Source organism: Durio zibethinus, chromosome 27 (genome assembly GCF_047325235.1).
Source record: "Durio zibethinus cultivar Kanyao isolate XHJ-2024 chromosome 27, ASM4732523v1, whole genome shotgun sequence".
In the NCBI taxonomy this organism is placed as follows: domain Eukaryota; kingdom Viridiplantae; phylum Streptophyta; class Magnoliopsida; order Malvales; family Malvaceae; genus Durio; species Durio zibethinus.
Genome location: NC_143188.1, coordinates 1,263,085 through 1,284,138, shown reverse-complemented (window position 1 = coordinate 1,284,138; position 21,054 = coordinate 1,263,085). Strand labels below are relative to the sequence as shown.

At 32.6% G+C, this 21,054-nt stretch overlaps 4 protein-coding genes and 1 pseudogene across 5 annotated transcripts; 3 read left to right on the top strand and 2 right to left on the bottom strand.

Annotated features, from left to right (window-relative positions):
- Positions 1 to 1,746: 1,746 nt before the first annotated feature.
- On the bottom strand, positions 1,747 to 2,851 carry LOC111279189 (uncharacterized). The gene has a single exon (XM_022866106.2). The coding sequence runs from the start codon at positions 2,670 to 2,672 to the stop codon at positions 2,043 to 2,045; it is 630 nt and encodes a 209-aa protein (XP_022721841.2). The 5' UTR covers positions 2,673 to 2,851; the 3' UTR covers positions 1,747 to 2,042.
- Positions 2,852 to 3,675: 824 nt separating this feature from the next.
- On the top strand, positions 3,676 to 5,794 carry LOC111279190 (large ribosomal subunit protein eL19z-like). Its single transcript, XM_022866108.2, has 5 exons — positions 3,676 to 3,948; positions 4,555 to 4,677; positions 4,794 to 5,107; positions 5,466 to 5,512; positions 5,597 to 5,794. Exons 1-5 carry the CDS (start codon positions 3,837 to 3,839, stop codon positions 5,619 to 5,621), a joined length of 621 nt encoding a protein of 206 aa, XP_022721843.1. The 5' UTR covers positions 3,676 to 3,836; the 3' UTR covers positions 5,622 to 5,794.
- Positions 5,795 to 7,321: 1,527 nt separating this feature from the next.
- Positions 7,322 to 9,007, top strand: LOC111279131 (uncharacterized; the record flags this gene model as incomplete). Its single annotated transcript, XM_089756060.1, has 5 exons — positions 7,322 to 7,417; positions 7,658 to 7,702; positions 7,797 to 7,848; positions 7,987 to 8,083; positions 8,652 to 9,007. Coding segments are annotated over 5 exons (456 nt in total), but the record flags the coding sequence as incomplete, so codon positions are not given.
- A 4,062-nt stretch (positions 9,008 to 13,069) lies between these two features.
- On the top strand, positions 13,070 to 15,045 carry LOC111279966 (uncharacterized). The gene is made up of 4 exons (XM_022867052.2): positions 13,070 to 13,523; positions 13,620 to 13,671; positions 13,752 to 13,819; positions 14,437 to 15,045. Exons 1-4 carry the CDS (start codon positions 13,362 to 13,364, stop codon positions 14,983 to 14,985), a joined length of 831 nt encoding a protein of 276 aa, XP_022722787.2. The 5' UTR covers positions 13,070 to 13,361; the 3' UTR covers positions 14,986 to 15,045.
- Positions 15,026 to 20,612, bottom strand: LOC111279130 (pumilio homolog 24-like; annotated as a pseudogene). Its single transcript, XR_016334521.1, has 20 exons — positions 20,282 to 20,612; positions 20,146 to 20,198; positions 19,911 to 19,972; positions 19,754 to 19,835; positions 19,540 to 19,651; positions 19,354 to 19,437; positions 19,027 to 19,141; positions 18,585 to 18,735; positions 18,361 to 18,474; positions 18,144 to 18,202; positions 17,933 to 17,944; positions 17,675 to 17,726; positions 17,529 to 17,579; positions 17,000 to 17,107; positions 16,704 to 16,904; positions 16,400 to 16,474; positions 15,835 to 16,104; positions 15,630 to 15,739; positions 15,480 to 15,547; positions 15,026 to 15,200 (listed from the first exon to the last, which is right to left on the bottom strand). The product of XR_016334521.1 is annotated as a pumilio homolog 24-like (transcript).
- Between the last annotated feature and the right edge of the window lie 442 nt (positions 20,613 to 21,054).

The following is a 21,054-nucleotide window of genomic DNA, read 5'->3' as shown; positions in this document are numbered from 1 at the left end:
AATTTATATATATTTATATTACGTATATAATATGTTTAAAATTTTATTAAAATTTTTTATTAATTTGATCAATTTTATTATTAATTTTAAAAATAAAAAGTTGACCGAGTTAACCAACTAATCTCACTTTATTTAACAAACCATACTGAAACTAAATTAATCGAATTGATTTGACCAAATTCAGTAAGTCGGTTGAAACTGACTTATGCTCATCCCCTATTTGTTGGTGTTTTCAACTGTTATAATACGAGGGACTACCTCACCAGGGAAACAACTTAGAAATGAAAATAATTATTTCAGCAATGGTACCGATAAAGCACTGGCAGATACTCAAACCCCAAATTTATCCCCAAATCATAGACAGTCCATCGCCATGTCATAGAGACAAGGAGACTTACCACTAAATTCCTCATATTCCATTACTATTGAGTTTCAAGTCTGAAAAAGAGACTCAACAACATGGCAGACATGATCAATCAAAAGTGCCACAGATAAATCAGTGGTTAACGTTATAATCATAGGGCCAACTTTAGGAAATGTGCACACTTGAGACGAAATTTCCCCTTATAGGTCATAGGAAAGTGTTGATGTGCACATAGCAAGGTTCAATTCGGCATTATGCGGGACCCCATTTACATTTGCTACTTGATCAAGGAATCAGCACAGACTGATCATGACGATTTCCATGTCATGAAACAGAATTAAGTGCAACACAATATCAAGGTATCCAACCTGCTGGCTGACTGCTATGTATATTTCTTAGATGGGTGTATCATTTCTTACAATTTGAAGCTGACCTATCTTAATCACAGTACTACTAAAATCTAAATATTGAGACCACTCAAGAGGATAAGGAGACGATGAATGCCTTATTCATCTTGAAAATTCAATGCATGGTGTCATGTACCAGGCAAACCGTCAAACTTAATTGAAAAAATGCAATCCCTTTATGCCTTCTGAGCTTCAGTGTGATAAATTTGACACATGGGAGTCCTTGAGCTATGACTACCCAGATTATCCTCAATATTTAAGACCATGGAACAATAACTGCAGCGACTGTCAAGCCACTCCTTACATCACCTACTCTTGTTAGATCATAAATGAAGCTTTCCACTTCTACCTTGCTCCACATAGAACCCAAAATACCTAAACTAAAAGAATTCCTTGTCCTTATAGGGTCAAGCATATGAACTGAATTGCAATATAACTACTCCACCAGTGCTTACAACATAAGGCTTTTGCAAGTTAAGTTGATTCTACAAACTTAATATCACAGAAACTTAAGCTGATTCTACAAACCTAAAATCACAAAAACTAAGTAACCCCGAGGTCTGCCCACACAACCTCAATCTATGCTTCAGAGGTAAGGGTGTAATCAAGTGAAGCCGAGTTAATATAGTAAATTTACTGCTTGAAACTCTGCTCAAATTTGATTGAGTTTTAAATTTCAAGCTTGAATCGAAATAAAAATCGAACTATTTGAGTTCACTTGATTAAGCTCGTTTATCAATAAATAAAAAAAAACCTCAATTCTCATACTCAACTTCAAGCTTGAATATTTGTGTTCGAATTCGAGTTCAAATTCATATATATATATATATATTTTATATATTTATAAAGGTAAAATAATAAAAATATATATTAAAATATAAAAACTCGATTAAACTTACTAACTATTCGAGTCAAACATTAGAAAGCTCAAATTCGACTTGCTCAATAAGTCAATTTACTAGCTCCACTCGACAATGATCAAGCTGAATTTGAATTTTATTTGAGTCTAGCCCAATTAGTTTGTGAGCACATTTACATCCCTATTCTACAAACAAACAAACATATACATTTTTCAGCAATCAATTCAAGAGCATGCCATAGCATTCTTCAAAGCAAATAAGCAACAGCAGCAATAATTACAGCAACAATGAGAATAGCTATGACAGTGCTATACTGTTTTAACTTTCCAATTCAAGTTCAATGTACATACTGTTTTATAAACCAATCGTTAACAAGGCGGAGATTTTGGAATACCAAATTAATCTGCCAAATCAGCAAACTGAAGCCAATCTCATCGGAACCTTGTCCCTGTTGCCGGATTCATCCATCCCATTTGCCACAATTCTAACCACCTTCTTAAACGCAAAATGGACGCAATTCGACAACGCGATCCAGCAAATCACCTCATAAACAAAATCCAAAGCATTAATGGTCCACGGAGACGACGGAAAAGATTCATCCCAACTTTGCCCTCCAAACCCGCCGAAATTCCAACCACTCCCACCCCAATTGCCCCCTCCACCTCCGCCTCCGCCTCCGCCTCCGCCAAACGGACCATATCCATCGCCACCGTCACTATCGAAGAAGAATCCGTAATCCTCGCTGTCGTTGGACTCATCGCCGCTGAGTAACTTCCGCCTGGTACGGCGCTTTCTGCGGAGGAGAGTTCTAGGTAATGTCTTATACGAGTTAGGCTTGACAGAAGGAGGTGCGACACAGTAAAAGGGGACGACTGCGGCGGTTAAGTAGAGGATTCCGACATTATCGGCCGATGAACCGGTGAGGAGGGAAAGGAAACTGTTTCCAGCGAAGCAATTGTGGCGATCGATAATTAATTTCGCAAACCCTAGGCCTTGAGACGTGGCTACCGATATCGTATCGCAAATTAAAGAGAGATCCATCGGGTAAAAAGAAGAAATTGAATTGAATTTGAAAAAGAGAAATTTTAGGGATTTTGAGAATTGGTGAAGGGAAGTTGAATTTGGAATGGAATTTAGGGATTTTGTTTTGTGGAGGGAAGCTGGGAAGGTAAAACACAAAAAACAATTTTTTTTGAATAGTCAAAACGCAACGTGCTTTTGACTTGGCGATTTGGATGGGTGTTGAATTTTGACGGTTGTTACCGATTGAAGGACGAGGCTTTGAGACTATAGTTGAAATTAAGCCCAGTTGATTGCCTGACTGGATATCGATTTGGGCCCAACTATCTTTTCACCCCAATATTCGCTTTTTGGTTATAATATTAAAAAAAAAAAAAACCAAAATTTATCATTATATTTAGATAGATTCCTAGTACAAATTATTTTTATTTTTTAATTTATATAAAAATAAGTTTTTATTTTAAATAAAATTTTTTTTATATTAAATGTTTATTTAGATATAAAAAAATTAAGAATTTATTTAAATATAAATAAAAAATTGAAGTTTATATAGCATTTTACAAATAATTTGGACTACTCGTGTAAGTTTATATATATATATATATTAATGGATTAAATTTGAGAAAAATAGTAAATAATAATACAATTAATGGTGTCTGATATATTGCTTTATTATGACCCTTAAAGTGATGCAAAGCACGAATAACTTACTAGTAATAAAATTAATCATGTCTAATATATTGCTTTCAAATAAATTTAATCATTTAAAATGTAATAAAATGGGATAATACGAATATAATATAAAAAGAAATGATGATAATTCAATATAAAATTTAATATAATAAAAAATTTTATATTTTTATATGATATAAATTATAATATATAATTTTTATATAAATTATTATTTAAATATATAAAATTTAGTATTTTACATAAATAATTAGATTTAGATTCGACGAGAGTGGTCCATGAGATGAGCCCATCTATTTTGTAATTAAGACAAGCTTTAGAGGCCTGTATCCTTATCCTGAGAAAAAAAAAAAAAAAACCCTAAGTCTAACTCTAACAACTTTTCAGTTTTCACCACCTTTATAAAACCCGCCGCCGTCTTTCTTCTTGGAAACCGTCGAGTCTCTGCTCACAGAGACACGGGAAGAGAAAGGGAGACAAGAAAGGAAAATAACGATGGTGTCTTTGAAGCTCCAGAAGCGGCTCGCTGCTAGCGTCCTCAAGTGCGGTCGTGGTAAGGTCTGGCTCGACCCTAATGAAATCAACGAAATCTCCATGGCCAACTCCAGTAAGTTACTCGCTCTCTTGTTTATTCTCCTTATTCAATTCATTTCAAAAAATAAAATCCAAATCTGTTAATACCATATGCTGTAGTGTATAGATCGTAGCGGTTGTTGTTCGTCTTTGATTGTTTAGGGTTTGTTTGATTTCTCAGAGAACGTAGGATCCCAATTTCCACTTATTCTTCGTCCATTTATTTATGTGAAACTTTGGAAGTTTTGAGTTTAGTCCATTTTTGTTCCAACGAGTCTCGAATTGAATTGGTTAAAATTTTTGTGTCACTGTTATTTGTAAAAAAAGCTGTTAGCTGTTTAAGACTCAGTGATTCATATACTCATGTTGTGCAAAATTTTAAAATTCGTATATTTATACTGTGTTTTATACGAAAATTACGAATCACAATTTGTGGAGACACGAAAAAATTAAATATATATTTTGGTTTTGTTAAACTCATATATAGTGATTGCTAAATTTTAAGTCGTGTCATTTTCATGTCATATTTTCGTATCTTGTTTGTTTCGTGTCAGCATGTCGAGTGTTAGATTGTCAGGTCACCGTCTGTTTTTTTGGTTCCTATCAGTTTGTATGTTAATAATTTGATCTCTGTTTGCAGGGCAGAACGTTAGGAAACTGGTGAAGGATGGTTTTATCATCAGGAAGCCTACCAAGATTCACTCCCGTTCTCGTGCACGCAGAATGAAGGAGGCCAAGAGAAAGGGCCGGCACTCTGGATATGGTATGATTAATCCCCAATTGAGTAGCCTATATTTTGCATCTTGGATGCATGATTCAGTTTCCGTGTTCCTCAAAGTTCATTGTTAGCAAGACATAATGTCTTATGCATACTTTCAGGTAAGAGGAAGGGTACCAGAGAGGCAAGGTTGCCAACAAAGATCCTCTGGATGAGGAGAATGCGTGTACTGAGGCGTTTACTTCGTAAGTACAGGGAATCCAAGAAGATTGACAAGCACATGTACCATGACATGTACATGAAGGTCAAGGGTAATGTGTTTAAGAACAAGCGTGTCCTAATGGAAAGTATCCACAAGTCCAAGGCTGAGAAGGCAAGAGAAAAGACACTCTCTGACCAGTTTGACGCCAAGCGTGCTAAGAACAAGGCAAGCAGGGAGAGAAAGATCGCCAGAAGAGAGGAACGCCTCGCACAGGTGATTTAAACATCTGTTTTGATTTATAAATTGGTATTGTGATCGGAGAATGAATCTTGGGTTCTGAATATAGGAAGGTCAATGTGATATTTCTTTGGTTGTTGCTTTTCTGGTTTCTAATCAATGTGTGCAAGTGATCTATGTTGCACTGAAAATTTATCTTAGAAGAAAGCATTCTTATTGGAACATGGCACCTTTGACACATCAAGCTATATTTTGATATCACTTAGTGAAATCGCCACAAAACTGAATGATTTTACACCATGTCTAGAAGATTGACTAGTCACTTCTGTGTATTTGGTTTCCGACACCTGCAGTTGGTTATTTGTGACTTAATATTGGTTTTTTGACCATACAGGGACCTGGTGAGAAGGCAGCGCCTGCATCTGCACCCCAACAGGCTGAGTAAGATGCATGATAATAATAATGCTGTATTGTTGTTTCACCTGGTTTAACAGGTCTAATTTCAATTTCATTTGATTTTTGCAGGGGAGTTAAGAAGGCGAAGAAGTGAATGAAATAATGAAGATTGCTGAACTTTGTATGTGAATGCCTTTTGTTTTCTCTGTAGGAGTTTGTTTGCAAAACTCTGTTTTCATTTATGTTAAAATTTTTAACTATAAATTACGGAATTTTGGAAACCCCAGAGCTGTTGTGTTAAATGAAGATGTTTGTGGTATTATTGTATTGTTCTATTATGATGCATGTGCTATGAATTAGAAATGTTGCTCAATATCTAGGAAATATCTCTAGGATCCCATCCAATCCCATCCCCAAGCTCTTGGATTCCATAATTATTTATGAGTAACTGTCCATTTTGTTGTGTCCAATGCATCCCACCACCACTAATATTTATTTTTTTACCAAAAATTTGAGATAGATTGTTTCGTCATTAAATTAATGCAAGATATGTTATTATCGATAATTTAAGAATAATAATTATATGTAGTACATTTAAAATGATTTTAGCAAAAAGTTATCGACTAAGTTTAAATCTAAAATTTTTATATCGAAAAAAATGATCTTTTATTAATTAAACTAATTTTTTGTTGGTGTTAATCATGTTTTTAAAATTAGAAATATAAATTCATTATGTGATCGAGAAATCTGTTATGGTTAATTAAATATTTTTTTGAGAAATGATTTTTTATTTAATGTTTTATTTGCATCAAATTTAAGAAAAAAAATTAATTACAATCTTTATTAGATTGTCAAATGTTTATTAGATCTCTCTCATAATCGGATTATTCGTTTATATTTAGAAGTTTGTTTGAAATTTGAGAGGATTTAAATATCAATTTTAATTTCATTAAATAAGTTTACATTTAAATTTTAAATTTTTTAAAAAGATATAATTGAATTTTAGGCATAACTTTAAGGTTCAAGTTTGATGCAGTTCAAATCAAATAGTTTTTATGTAATTTTTATATTTATGATTATATTATATAAAAATAATTATATAATTAAATAATATATATTCACATTAATATCATATATTTATATGTATTAATTACATCTAAATATCAATTAAATTAATAAATTTATTTTAAAGATTATTTTATTAATTAATTATTTTTAATTAATATTTATTATAAAAATTATTTTTATTTTTAAATTAAAATATAGACGGCTTGAGCGGACTTAGCCCATTTTTTTTTTAAAAGGTGAATCGAACTTGAATAATAAAATTATACTCATATTTCAAGTCGGACTGTATGTGGACAAATCTAAATTTGTTAACATCATGTCTAGGCGTAGCCCGTGGATAAGTATTCCAGTAACGTGTTCTGTAGTTTGTCGGATCTGAAAAAAAAAAAAAAGAAATTCTTCTTCTTTTCTAATGCCATTAATTTATTATCTCATATCCACCTACGCTCCCGCACATCCGCGCGTCTAATTTACGCACCACCACAGTCACCCGTTCGGTCTCTTAACTCCCCTCCCTTCTGCCGCCCACCGTAAATTTCTTTGGATTCGTTCTCCGATTAGGCACTCCAACACAAAATCCGCCGCGACTCAACCGGAGCTGAACCAACTCGATGACTTGTCTGATTTCGAAAAACTCGTCACACCGATCGGTCACATCTCTCCTGTACGTACAGTTAGCTAAGTTTCCAATTCTTTTATTGATCATCATCACGATTCATTTGATCATCGTTTATTGATTCTTGAGAGCAGAGAGGAGCGCAAGAAGTACGTTTCCGAATCTGTTAAAACTTCAGAGTAACGAAATTGAATGGATTTAGACGCGTCTTCGCTCACGTCGCTTCAATTTTCTTCGAGCGCGGCATCGCCAAGCCAGAAACCAAGGTTTTTATTATCTGTTTGGTTACTGAGAAATTAAGGAAAAAAAAATCATTTCCTACTTATTTAGAACTTTGATTTGATAATTTTTTTATCTTTTTTCTTTTTTTAAAAAAGAAATTATCCAAATGATAATAGAATTTTTTTAATTTCATAAGCGGGGTTAAAATGATAATTGATTTCATGTTTGACTATTCATATTATTGTTTTGGTGATTACTGTGGATTTTATTTGTTTCTTTTACAGGTCCTACCTGAAACACTTGATGGGGAGCCCTTTGCCAATCCAGCCGTATGTGAAATTTGATCATATTACTTTTTCTCATGTCATTATTCTCAAAGTGTTGCAATTTTTTTGTTTATATTTGTTTAGAACATCAATGCAGGTGCTTTGTGCTCGTTACAGTGATGAGGAATTCTTTCAAATTGGATGCAAAGGTGGGTTTTTTTATAAGGTTTCTTGACTTCATTGGTAGTACAGTTAATCTGGGTGATTGTGAAGGAAAGAAAGGATGATTTTTCTTTGTTCTTGATGTTGTTTCATAGTATTCGTAACGAAAGCTTATCTTCATGCAGGAAGTAAGGATATTTATTTCCAGCATTATGGTCGATACAACATCGATAAGATTTGGCGCGATGATATCTTGGCATGCCGTGTTTACCTCAGACAGTGGCATGTACTTTTTTTTTTTTTTATCAACGCATGTCATATGGTAAGGTTGCTTCTTTGTGACCGGAAGGTCACGGCTTTGAGCCCTGGAAACAGCCTTTCTGCAAAAAAATACAGAGGGAAGGTTGCGTACTATGGACCCTCCCCGAACCCTCACAAAGCGGAGAGCCTTGTTTACTAGGGTTTGCCCGTTTATATCTTATGCTGTAGTCTTCAACGTATAAGGCATGTGATGAATGGATTACACATTGCTATTTCGAACAGAGTTAGTCAATACCTTAGCAAATAATCTTCTCATTGTTAATAAGCCATCCGAAATTTGACTCTTCATTTCTTTGATTCTTTGTGGTTTGATTCAATGCATGTCTTCATATGGTCATAATGACTTATTTAAGTACATATTCATGAATTTCCGACGTAGTCCAGTCATCTGGTAGGACTTGGTGTGCATAGAATTGCTGATCTGTTCTTTCCTGATATGCTTTTTAGAACCACTACTACTTGGGTTGTGAATAAAGTTCTGATCTAAGAAATTCAGTAAATGACTAATTGATTTGTTGTACCCTTCTAGCGTATTGGCAACTAAGAATGTTGGTGATATTGCCTACGATAAGTTTCTGGATTACACTTTCCTCGCGGACCGAACAACCACCATCGGAACATATTTGGCAACAACAGGTTCAGGCATCATAGAAGAGGAGCCTCCAGCATCTCTCAAGTCTCGTTATGGTGGCTGACAATAGACAACTTGACAGGCTATGCATTTGACATTTTGGGGCTGACTACTAGACCGGAGCCAAACGAGAACTGTTTCAATGAACCATTCTTGCTTCATCATTTGCCCGTTCAACTGGCCAAGGGGTAAGTGAAGCGGGCTTATTGTAAACCTTTTAAGTTAAATTTTCAGAGCATTCTTGACACAGGATACATTGTGGTTACAAAACCTCCTGATTATGGTTAGACTTAACGATCCGTTTATTCATGTCATGTAAAATATTAAAATTCATGTATTCATATTATATTTTACACAAAAATTATATATTACAATTCGTATCAATATAAAAATATAAAATATATTTTTTTAGATTTATTAAATTTATATATAATTATAATTAAAATTTTAAATTATATTTTTTTATATTTTATTTTTATATTATATTCGTATAACTTTCGAGTTGTAAATTATTAAATTTAATTATGGTACTGTTTTTCATATATTCAATCCTACTGGACCTCTGACTTTTGTCTTTGAGAATGGATCTATTCTAATTTTCAGACTGCTCGAGAATCGAGATGGCAATTGAAGAAAACTTGAAGGAAATTGCTGTCTTATGACCCATGTCATTTCTCAAGAGAATTTGGCAGATTTTAAGGGATTTACAAGAAATTTTTAGAGAATTTGGCAAGTTTATGCTTTGCTCGGTAAAAAAGTGAAAATGAATGGAAATAAAAAATTTATGATTAAAATTTATAATTATTTTTTTATTTTATAATTTAGTTATTAGATTAAAATTAATTTTATTTAATTTTTTCGTTAGAATTAATAATTTAAAATATGATATTATAATATAATATAAATATAATATGAAAATAAAACATAAAAATAATATAATTTAAAATTTTATACAACATAATCATCAGATTACTTTTCGTCCTTTCTATCCAAAAGCTAGATTTACAGAAATAAAATTAATTTGGTAAACAAAATTTACTATAATAACTTTTTAGAAGATTTGGCACGTAGGAAATTACAGGATAAAATAAATTCCAGCTTTACCTGTATTACCCAAAAAATATTAAAAAATTTTTATTAAGTTTAGGAGCCCAGCCCCGAGGGCGTGGCTTCCAAAAATTGACGGGCGAGTCCCTCCAAAGTAGGGCGGGACTCGCTCGCCTGCAATGATTTGTGTTCGATGTACAAGGTGTTGGCACGACCCGCCGTCTCTCTACGATCATTGACGAGTCACCCTCCACCCCTGACAGGACGAGTTAGGTTTTACCGTTTTATCTCTTGCAACATCTATAGAGGGAACTTTGCTTCTCAAGTTCCAGAGTATTCGATGTGGGATTTATGTTTTAACGTGGCCAACTCAACTCTAACCCACTTGCTGAAAATACTGAAAGTGATCATTAGTGTTAAAATTAGAATCATAAATATAGGACTGACAATGAAACTCATATCTGTCAGATTTGACACAATTTAATTTATAAAATTATTAAAAGAAAATCAAGTTCGGTCGTATAGTTTTGAAAAAAAAAATCATGGTTGGATTTTATTTAAATTTGTCTAAGACCAAATTTGATATATATTATTTTTTATTATTTATTTAATTTTATATTTACATTTTAAAAATTAATATTTTATTAATTTAAATCAAATCAAGTTAATTACAAATTTAAACATATATAAATCGAATTGAATTCAAATATAAAAATAATATTTTAATACAAATCAGATCGTATTAGATTCAAATATTAAATTTATAAAATCAAATCAAATTTAAGATAAAAAAAATTTGTTTTATTCTGTTTTGATCTGTTATCATCTTTACATAAATAAAATGATATTATCTTTTAAAATAATTATATAAATTAATTAATTTAAATATCAACTTGAATTATTTTTTTAAAATAATCTTTCTAAGATCTAATGTAAAGGAAAATAGATAATAATAAATAAATAAAACATGAAAACAAATTTCTTGACATCTTTCTAAACTTCTTTTTGGTTAATTAATTTTTCTAAATAATATTTTTTTATAAAAATATTTGATTTAATAATTAATACATGATCTCATACTTTTTTTTAGTAACATTGAAATCTGAATCCATCTTTTCCTAAATTAAAAAAAAAATACATGTTTTTTTTTCTTTTAGAGGCAAAATATATGCCAAATATTGGTAGACACTAGTTATTGATGAACACCAAATTCAAGAGCTGATATTATTTTTTTTAGTTTTTTTTTTTTTTTTACCTTCACCACCTCTCATCAGAAGAAGGAATAAAGGGTGAGTTTTGACAGAAGGAATGTTTATATTGTGCCAGAATGACCAAAAAGTTTGGAATAAGAGGACAATTTCATGGAAATTTTTGTACCCTACTCTTCTAATAAAACTATAAAAGCCATGTGCCATAGCTGAATCCATATTAAATTTTTTGCTTTCTTCACTAAATTGGAAGAAGTACTGGATCCACCAACCAAGCACATAAAAAATTTATGAAATTTCAAGCTGTTGCCATCAAATTGGCAAAAGATTTAAAGAAGAAACAAAGTTTTGGAGCCTTTGGAGTTTAAAATTCTGACCCAAAGGACCCCATGGCATGGCAGGTTCCAGCCATAGTAATATTTGAGTCGATCAAGTTGTCATGTTGGACATATAAATGTTGGCGTCGTATATTTTAATAAATTAATTTTATGAAAAAAAAATAATTATATGATAAATGATTTTAAAAACAATCATCGATTCATTCGACTTAAATAATATGGATTAATTTGATCACTTAATAAGATATCGGAGTAACGTATGAGTTTTAAAATATAGACAAAATGATAACTCTAGGTGAAAGAGAATGTTATGTCAAATGTTTAAAAAAAAAAGATAAAAAAAGAAAGGATTATGATCACGTGACAATACAACTTTTCAATTTATATAATTGAATTCAAATACTCTTCTTCATTGTCAATCAGTTGATATTATTAATTTCATATCAAAAATAAAAAAGAAAATTATTCAAACCAATATTTGATGTTTCATAAATTCGAATAAGAGTTAGTTTAATTGGTAAAAAAAATTCTATTTTTATCAATTTATGAACAATATTTGTAAGTGAATCAAATGATGTTACCTTATTAATGAGATGAATTAAATGATAACACCTCATTAATGAGTAAGTTTTTTTTTAAAAATTTAAATATTTTATATATTTATTTTAAAAAGTTTATATTTATTTATTAATAACGTCTGTTGGTCTGAATAACTAAGGAGCTCGATTTCTCTAAAGTAAGGTATCAGTTTTGAGCTTTGCGAATGGAGAAGATAGGTGTTTGGAGAACTTGTCCCCCTTATGAGGTTTGATCCGACTTAACTCTAAATTAATTTGGGGCTAAAGTGGTTATCAGCCATCGGGGAGTTAGACAAAAAAAAAAGATGATATCATCTTATTTATTTATAATGTATAAAATTTATACATTAATAATTTATCAAATATAAACTCACGTGTCAATAATTTGTTTGTAGTTATAAATTTGTTTGTAGTTATAAAATTTGTTTGGTATATAAAAGTAAGACAAATAAAGAGATGGACAAATAAAGAGATGGAGTGAAAATAATTTTCCTTGTAAAAATTTTCACAAATAATGTTGAGAACTTGAAATCAAGTAAACAAAATTATTTTACTTTGATTTTTTTTTTTTAATTTCCAATATATTCTTAACTTTTTAATTTTTATTTACTTAATTCGACTTTTTAATCTCTATGAATATAACTAATAACTTGAAAGAGTTTTTATTTTTTTTTTAGTTCTTAATTTATCTTGAATCTCTTATTTTTATATTTATTGAGTTGAATAAAAAATTATACGTATTTATAACTTTTAAATAGATCTGATAATCTAAAATATGAAATAATGATATGAAACTAATATGATACAAATAAAAGAAACGAAGATAATACGATTTAAAATTTTAGTAATAATTATATATGAATTTAATAAAATCAACAAAATATATTTGATATTTTCGTGTCAACATGAATTATTATACGTAATTTTTATATAAAATATAATACGAATATACAAATTTTAATATTTTATATAAATACATAAATTATCAAATTTACTTCTAAATACTAATTTCAATAACATACCAGAAATTAGTAAACGAGAAAATATATGTAAATAAAAACTTTTTGGTTATCCAAAATTTCAGTTAAAATTTTGGATGTTACATTTTTATTTACTGCTGAAGTGATTTAAATTCGAAATCCGCAGTGATTTTCTAGATTTTAAAGCCTAAAAACACAGCAGGAAATCGCTAAATGCCCGTAGATCAAGGTTTTAATTAGCCACATGGCAAAGCCAACGTTTCTTTTTCTTCCCACCAACTGATCCACTTTCAAATTAAAATCTCCTTTTTATCTTAACCGATCCACCTCACATATACATTATTTTCTCACCTCTCTTCATAAAACCATCACTTCAATCTTCATTTCCAAGCCCATTTTACCCCATTTTTTGTCATTCCATTCTTGGGGCATACCCCATTTTTTTGTCCTTCAAACAATGGGGAGAACTGGGCTGGAATCAGCAACATCAGATGCTGCAAAGTCACAGTTGGTCCTGGAAATTTGCTCCATGTCAAGCACTCCAATTGCATGTTCTCATAACTACCATTTCAACAGCCCTGTTAAGTCACATTTCATCGACTGGTATCGTCTTCTAGGAGTACGTTTTGTTTTTCTTTTCCAGGCTTTTAATCTTCATCAGAATGTTCAACCCTTTTTTGGGATATTGCATTTGGCTCAGGATCTTCCCTTGCAGGTGGCAGAAGATGCAAAAATAGAGCTTATCAAAAGGCGTTATCATAAACTTGGTAAGCTATCGCTTAATGCCAGAAAATGAAAGTATTTTCTATTGTTTTGTTGAAAGGGTTGTTTTTGTTTTGCTGTTCAGCTTTGCAACTTCACCCTGATAAGAATAAACATCCAAAAACTGAGGTTGCCTTCAAGCTTGTCTCAGAGGTTAGATACTTTATTGTCTTTTTATCCATTTGGTGGCATTGGATGTTGGGATGGATTGGATTGCTTGGTTGATTTCAACAATTGTAGTTAACAGTATATAAATAGTTTTCTCATTTCTTTCTAATTTTTCTCTAGTCAAAATTTGAGATTCGAATCCAAAACTTAGCTCACTTTGTTCAGGTAAAGTAACATTCAAGATTCAACAGGTTTGGGATTCGAATTCCTGCAACTGCAGCCCTTTCTCTTATCTCATGCTATGAACTCCTTTGTAAATAAAAAAAGGGACTCTGCTATAGAAAATGCTTATCACAGGTCCTGAAATGCTAAAGAAAAAGAAAGTTTTTTACCATCGAAATTTCTGAAATGGTCATGGTCCCACTAGACAGAATCATAAAGAAAGAAACGTACAGCATTCACTTTACTAACAGAATTTGGTTCAACAAGATCTGAATTTCAACTAACAGCATCTACAATGGTAGGTATGACAACATCCATTCTTGCCAATGCAGTAATGGTTTCACCAAACTCATACAAGATTAAATATTATTAGCTCAGAGGAGGAAAAAATGGATTGTTTTTTGTTTCATCGGAGTAAACGAAGTCTTTCTTACTTGCAGGCATATGCATGTCTTTCAGACAATGTCAGGAGAAGAGCTTTTAACTCAGAGAGGTGGAAATACTTCTGCATTGAATGCAATAGAATCCCATATTCAAATGGCAATTCTCTTGCCAATTCACAGCATTCCTCAAAACCCAAGATGCAGGATCCTACAAACTGTTCAAGATCTAGTAGAGTTGTGCATGGTTTAAAAGATATCAGGGATAGATTTAAAGAGGAAATCCGGGTTATAGAGAACTGTTTGAGGGTTAATAGCTTGTCCAGGAGGGAATCTCCCGTCTTTAACCCATCAAACAATCTTTGTCAGAGTAAGATTAAACATAAGAGTCAGGGAGAGACCCCAATTTTTGAACCTTCAGATTATCCATTACAAGGCTACCCACACTTGAGGAATCAAATTCACAAGAAACCTGAGAGCTTTTGGCACTTTCAAAGAGGAAATGTACAGACAAGAGGAAAGTATCATTCCCCAATCTTTGAGAATGCATCAGGAACAGGAATGTTTAGGGGAATGCTCAAGAGCAAACTTCTTTCTATTCATTCATGATCATCATTCTTTTTAGGATCAATTTAGATTTGCTTGCATTTTAAAAGGGAAAAAAAAATCCCAAGAATTCTTCTTTGCTCTGTTTTACATTGTCATAGCAAAACAGCTTCCCAAACCAATGGCAGTTATGCACAATAAACAGCCCAAAAGGGAAAGCTTTTAAGAAAATCCAGATACTTGATACACAAAGTGAGATTCTACTCATTAATGCAAGTCTTTTCAGTTTTGATCAATGGAAGAACAAACCAAACAAACAAGCTTTAGTTCAAGCAGGACAAAAAAAAAAAACAGTTGTTATAAACTCATGCATTAAGGATCAAAAGCAAAAAACTCAAATTCTATAATATATATAGGCCCTTTCCAAATTCTATAGTGATTTTGTAATTTGCCAAATCCATCTTACAGAAAGGGGGGAAAGAAGAAAGAGACTACCCTTGATATTGATATTGACTTTGACTTTGCCATGAAGCCACATTTCAGCTAACAAAACTCACGTAATTCGCTCTGTAAACATAACTTCCTTCATGACCAGAAATATAGTCTGCTCATTCACTGAACTTGCCTGCAGTCTAATCAACATCAGCTGTTAAATGATCAAAATTTTCTTGTCTTTTCCACTACAGGCCAGCCTAACTTTGTTTTGCCAATTGCTTAGTTTCAGGGATTTTGAGAATACCACCATCTATCAAGGGCTGCAACCCTTCTTTTGCCATTTTGCGGACCTTGGAGTCTGGGGATTCCCAAAATGCCCACACTACCTTGGAAATGCAATTACAACAATGAGATCCAATATCAACATATAACACAAGAGATCAAATAGATATTATGCTTTAAACGAGCAAGATTTACAAGGATGAAACAAAGCAGCTAACCTGTCACCCTGTGCCCACAATTGACACTTTCCTTCCAAAGATTTCTTCCATAATGTGGAAGCTAATGCAGGGCAGTCTAATACTAGTTCCTTATAGTGTGACTGGAATGGAAATTTTCAAGCACACGTTCTTCCTCAGATTCTTCAGATTTAGGCTTTGCTGCAAGTGCTGCTATAGCTTCATGCAAGTCATTCAACTTTTCATCCAAACTTGGGTGGAGAATACCATCAGAACCCCCCATTGCAACCTGATTTATTTCCAAGATGTGTCAAGGCAATCAAATCATGAGATTAAGGATTGAAAATAGTTCAATAAAAGAAAACACAACAAAAGACTAAAAACTTGAAATGAGACTGTCTGAACATCCAAGTGCAAATCAGAACCTATACAAGCTGTCACAGTTAACACAGTCTAAGAGAGGTTAGAGGTAACTGTTCAGTTATCAACACGGTTCCAAGCTTTCAGCCTACCCACTTTAGGATTTTTTTTTTTTAAATGAATACAACTCCATTAGGAAGATCATGGGGAAAAGAGTTGATTACCTCAAAGATTACATCTTTGCCAAAATTTGGTGTGAGCAATTCTCCTGCGTTCTCATTGCACACATCAACAAGGTTCTGCAAAACCAAGCACCTCACAAGCTAACCAGAAATTAAAATTTTAATCTCTTCAACTAAGCTGAAGTTTAGCATAATTCCAGACATGAAATATAGCAGATATATCCTAGAAGAATCTATTACAACAACTGTAAACTGGAAAAGGTCAATATAATGGACAGATAAAGGATCTTTCTTTAAATATACAAACAAGGACAGATCACCTCAATGGGGAAGACAGGCAACAAACCTCAGCAAGCCCACTGCCGACTAGCAACTGCTTCCTCCTTAAGGAAGGATCCTTCTTCCCACCCTCAGCCAAGAAAAGGTTCTCTGCAGGAGTATCAGTTTTACCAGAATCAATTGCTGTCACATCAGGATCACTCCTGGCTGCCTCCATACTATATTCTTCATCCCTTGAAATTTTCTCAGATTGGACTTCTGATTCACCCTGACAATGTGAAAAAAACCATAGTAAACTAAATTCTAGCACAGGTTGTTTTCAGTCTAAGACAGCTCTACAAAAGATCACAGCTGTTAAACTACCTTAGCACTGAGAGAGGGAACATATACATTTAGGGAGGCCAGATCATCACGATTTGAATAGCGTGAACAATTTGGATGAAGCAACTGTAACAAAAAGTGGCTTCCACTCTGAAATTCACAAATGGTGAAACAGAAACCCATAAGCAATGCAGAAGTACTAAAGACTGAACTAAAGCTAGACGACTAAATGGAGGTCCACCAGATTCTGTAGCTCCAACAAATGGCACAACTTTAGGGATAATATCCATTTTATGGACATTCTAGACTAAAAAAAGATGAACAGTATTTTACATGATCCTAGCAGATCAACTCCTCAATTTATTGGTTTTGAGTTGAAGGATTCTCCAGATAAATACTTCAGATGAAAATGAGCGTATATATTTTAGAAAAAATCGGACTACCAACAGTGACTAGCAATTTTCCATAATTTTTTATTGGCTTAAAAGGCCATCATCCCATACTTATTTCCCAACCAAGTTATCTTCTTAAAATCCATTGTTATGATAACAGGTTTAGAATGAATAGAAACCTTGTCCAAAACAAGCTCTTTCAATGTTGTTTGAAGGTCACAGATGACAGTCTGTCATCAGAAAAGTAAAGTCAAGCACTATTAGATATCAACATTACATAATAGTATATAGAGAAGTAGTAATAACAGGCTATGTAGCAACTAACCTTTGTTATAAGATTTGTGTTATCAACCATTGAAACAATAGAGATTGAGTACCTGAAATTATATGATACATGATGAAGCTTAAAACAAAAGTTATACAAAAATCCAAAAGCGTAATAAAATAGAACTTGGAGACAAATGCATCAAGCATTTTAAATCTTAATGAAAGACATCATAACACATCAGTAATATCATCAGACCAAATCTGTTCATTACTTGTGCCATAGTTGAATTTACCAAGAGTCAATTACATTTCAGACATAGAACCATACAGTTAAATCCCGGAACAAGAAAATGTAAATTTTGTCAATGAATTAGTGACAACTTCAACTCTGTTTACATGCTAATAAGGTTAAAAATAAGCCACCAACAAAGACTTCCTGTACAATTTTATTGGGAATATAGCATTTTCTAACAGAAGAAATTTGAGTGGATAGAATTCCATAAGCAACCCTTACCATGCGCCTACATTGATCATGAGTTATCTTGCTTATATGGCCTTTCATTCCTTTGATAATTTTCTTTCTTTCCTAAAATAAAACACAAATAATGAAGGATGATTCAGGAGCTAACAAAAACTAGGAATTCCACACAGAAATAGTAAGATCAGTTTTTTTTTTTTTCTTTGAAAAAAGGTATGTTTTATGTATTAGGTTTTATGAAATTCATTCAACCAACAGCAACAAACCTTTGCACTACCATGCTTGACACAAAGCATCCCAATCTTAGATCCATCCTGGGTATGGATCATACGAACAAGGAGTGGACTAGACAGCTGTTGAATTAGATCTGCAGCAGAGGACTATCAACAAACTCAATTTAGAAAGAGAAAAATTGGATAGCCAAACCAGTGCTACAGGCAAGAAACTCCTTAGAGAATGTTTCATTAATGCATGTTAAGATCTTAAATACCTGATCAGCTATACTCAAATATTCTATTAACACCCTGTGTATCATTGAGTGGTCTACTATTCCTTTTTCAAGAATTGGCTGAAGCACTGAACTCACGTGTCATAAAACAGAAGATTTCTGCAGGCCCAGCTTTGAAATTACATCGATTAACCTGAAATGTGATAGAAAATTTTGTCAAAATTTGTTCCCGACTTGCATAAAAGCATGTTAAATCATGCTAGAAGTAGGATATCATTGTGGAATCACATATATGCAACACACTACCTTAGAAACTCGCAACCAACAGAGCCATGGAAGCAATAACATCACAAAATTTAGAGAGTGCATATCAGCCTCCATGATTAGTTATCAGTTCTTTAGAATTTTTGAAAGGATACTATGCTTTGACCATTCGCCAAATATATGACAACGATGACTAGAAATTATAATAGATATGTTTTACCTGCTTTCTTTGATGGATACAATGTCTTTAAACAGCTGAAGCTCAGTAGAATATAACTCCATCAGAAGCTCTTGTTTTTGAGTGGCATTTCCTAGTTGATATGCATGCTCAATAACTGCAGACGGATAAAACTGATGTCAGCAAGGCATGTGAAGAGATTTACATCCTGAAAACCTACAGTGAGATCTGCCTAATGGAAATAAAGCAGTTATACTCACGTCAACACACATCACATGCAAATAAATCGAGCTGACTTACACACATATGTTTATAGCAAATGTACCATTAAATTTGACTATTTAGGTGAGCAAATAAACTCTAACATACCTACAGATCCAACCATATGCCAAAGAAGAGAAGCAACATGCCCTCAGAGAGTGGAGATAACCCCTGCCAGCTGTGTTTTAGATGCTGCATGCATTTTAGGGTGTAACATTAGACTATGATAACAACAGGGTTAACATCACCTAGAAGAGACTATGCAAACTAGTCCATCAAGCAGCATCACCATACCAGTATCTAACATTTACTTCACTGGATGCACTGCATAGGTATTGCATGCAAGGGTGAGAAGATGTGGCCGAAGCTACGCAAATACAGCATCCCTTTCCTTTTGTGAGCAGTACTAACACAAGTGTGGGGTCAAACAAAAAAAAAAAAGAAGTTAGACACCCATAAACTATTGCATCATGATTATTTGAAACTTAATGAAACGGATAAAAAACACCTGCAAAACACGAGAAGAAAAATGAGAGCCAGCAATTTCTGGAATCTTTCCCTTCATTTTTTTTAGAGCTTCAGTTATCAGTCTGAGAACAATTCAAATAACATTTTTTTAAGAAAAAAAAAGCCACAAAGCATTATATTTGTTCCCAAAAACATACTTTGATCTGTCTTCTTTAGCAATATTTCGACGTCTCATCTTTTCCCATAGAGATGCAAGCTCCTATTATAAAGTAAAAGAAGTAGAACATGCTTTTTAGTCAATAACTACCATAACCTCACAGTGTCAGCCATCATATAAGTTCTAAATAACTCCCATATATTTTCTTCTCCTTAATTCTTAATTCCACTGTAAACCATTCTTTGTTGAGTAATAAAGGCAGCAAATGGACTTACTTATTCAAGAGCATAATGTGGGTTCCTCTTTTCCTTCTAGGTTCAGCCAATTCCTGTCAAAACAATGAAACGATAAATGTCAAACAATAATAAAAAAAAGTTTGTCTTCAATTCTTTTCAGAACAAATAAAGTAACCTTGGCTTGGAGGCGACGCTCTCGCTTTGTGAGCTCTTTATTTTCATACCTAGATTCTGATTTCTTAAACTTTGATTGGTTTGGGTGTTGTTCTTCTTGTTTGGGTAGTTTAAAAGGTTTCTTCAACGGCTTGTTTGAAGGATTTTTTGATGCGTTGGAGGCAAGGGGCTTCGGCTTCTTGGATTTCGAGCTATCCCGCTCGACTTTGGCGCTTGAAATCTGCTTTCTCTATTTGGGTTTTGGTGTTTGTTGGTTTTTGGCCGCCATTGAAGCTTTAGCTCTGAGCTGTATCTTCTTCTTCTCCTCTTGCGCGCTTGGGGTTGAGTGTGTGGGTTTTGTTGTAGACGGTTTTGCGTTTTGGTTGGAAGGGGCGGACTCGGCTGGGCTGTGATGCTTAATAGTCCAACCCATGATCTAAGGCCTATGATTTGGTGGGCTCAATTAGAGATGTAATTGAGTCCACTTGAGTTTGAATTCGATTCATATTTAATTAAATTTTAAATTTTAAATTTGAATATAAATTAAAATAAAAATCATATTATTTAAATTTATTTAATTAAATTAATCTATAAAATAAAAAATAAATTTAATTTTTATATTTAATTTTAAATTTGATAGTTTATATTTGAACTTAAATTTAAATTTTTATAAATAATAATAATAATAATAATTTATTAATTAAAATAATAAAAAATATATTAATATATATAATTTTTATTAATTTTATAAATTATTTAAGTTAAATATTTAAATATTTAAACTCTATTCGTTCA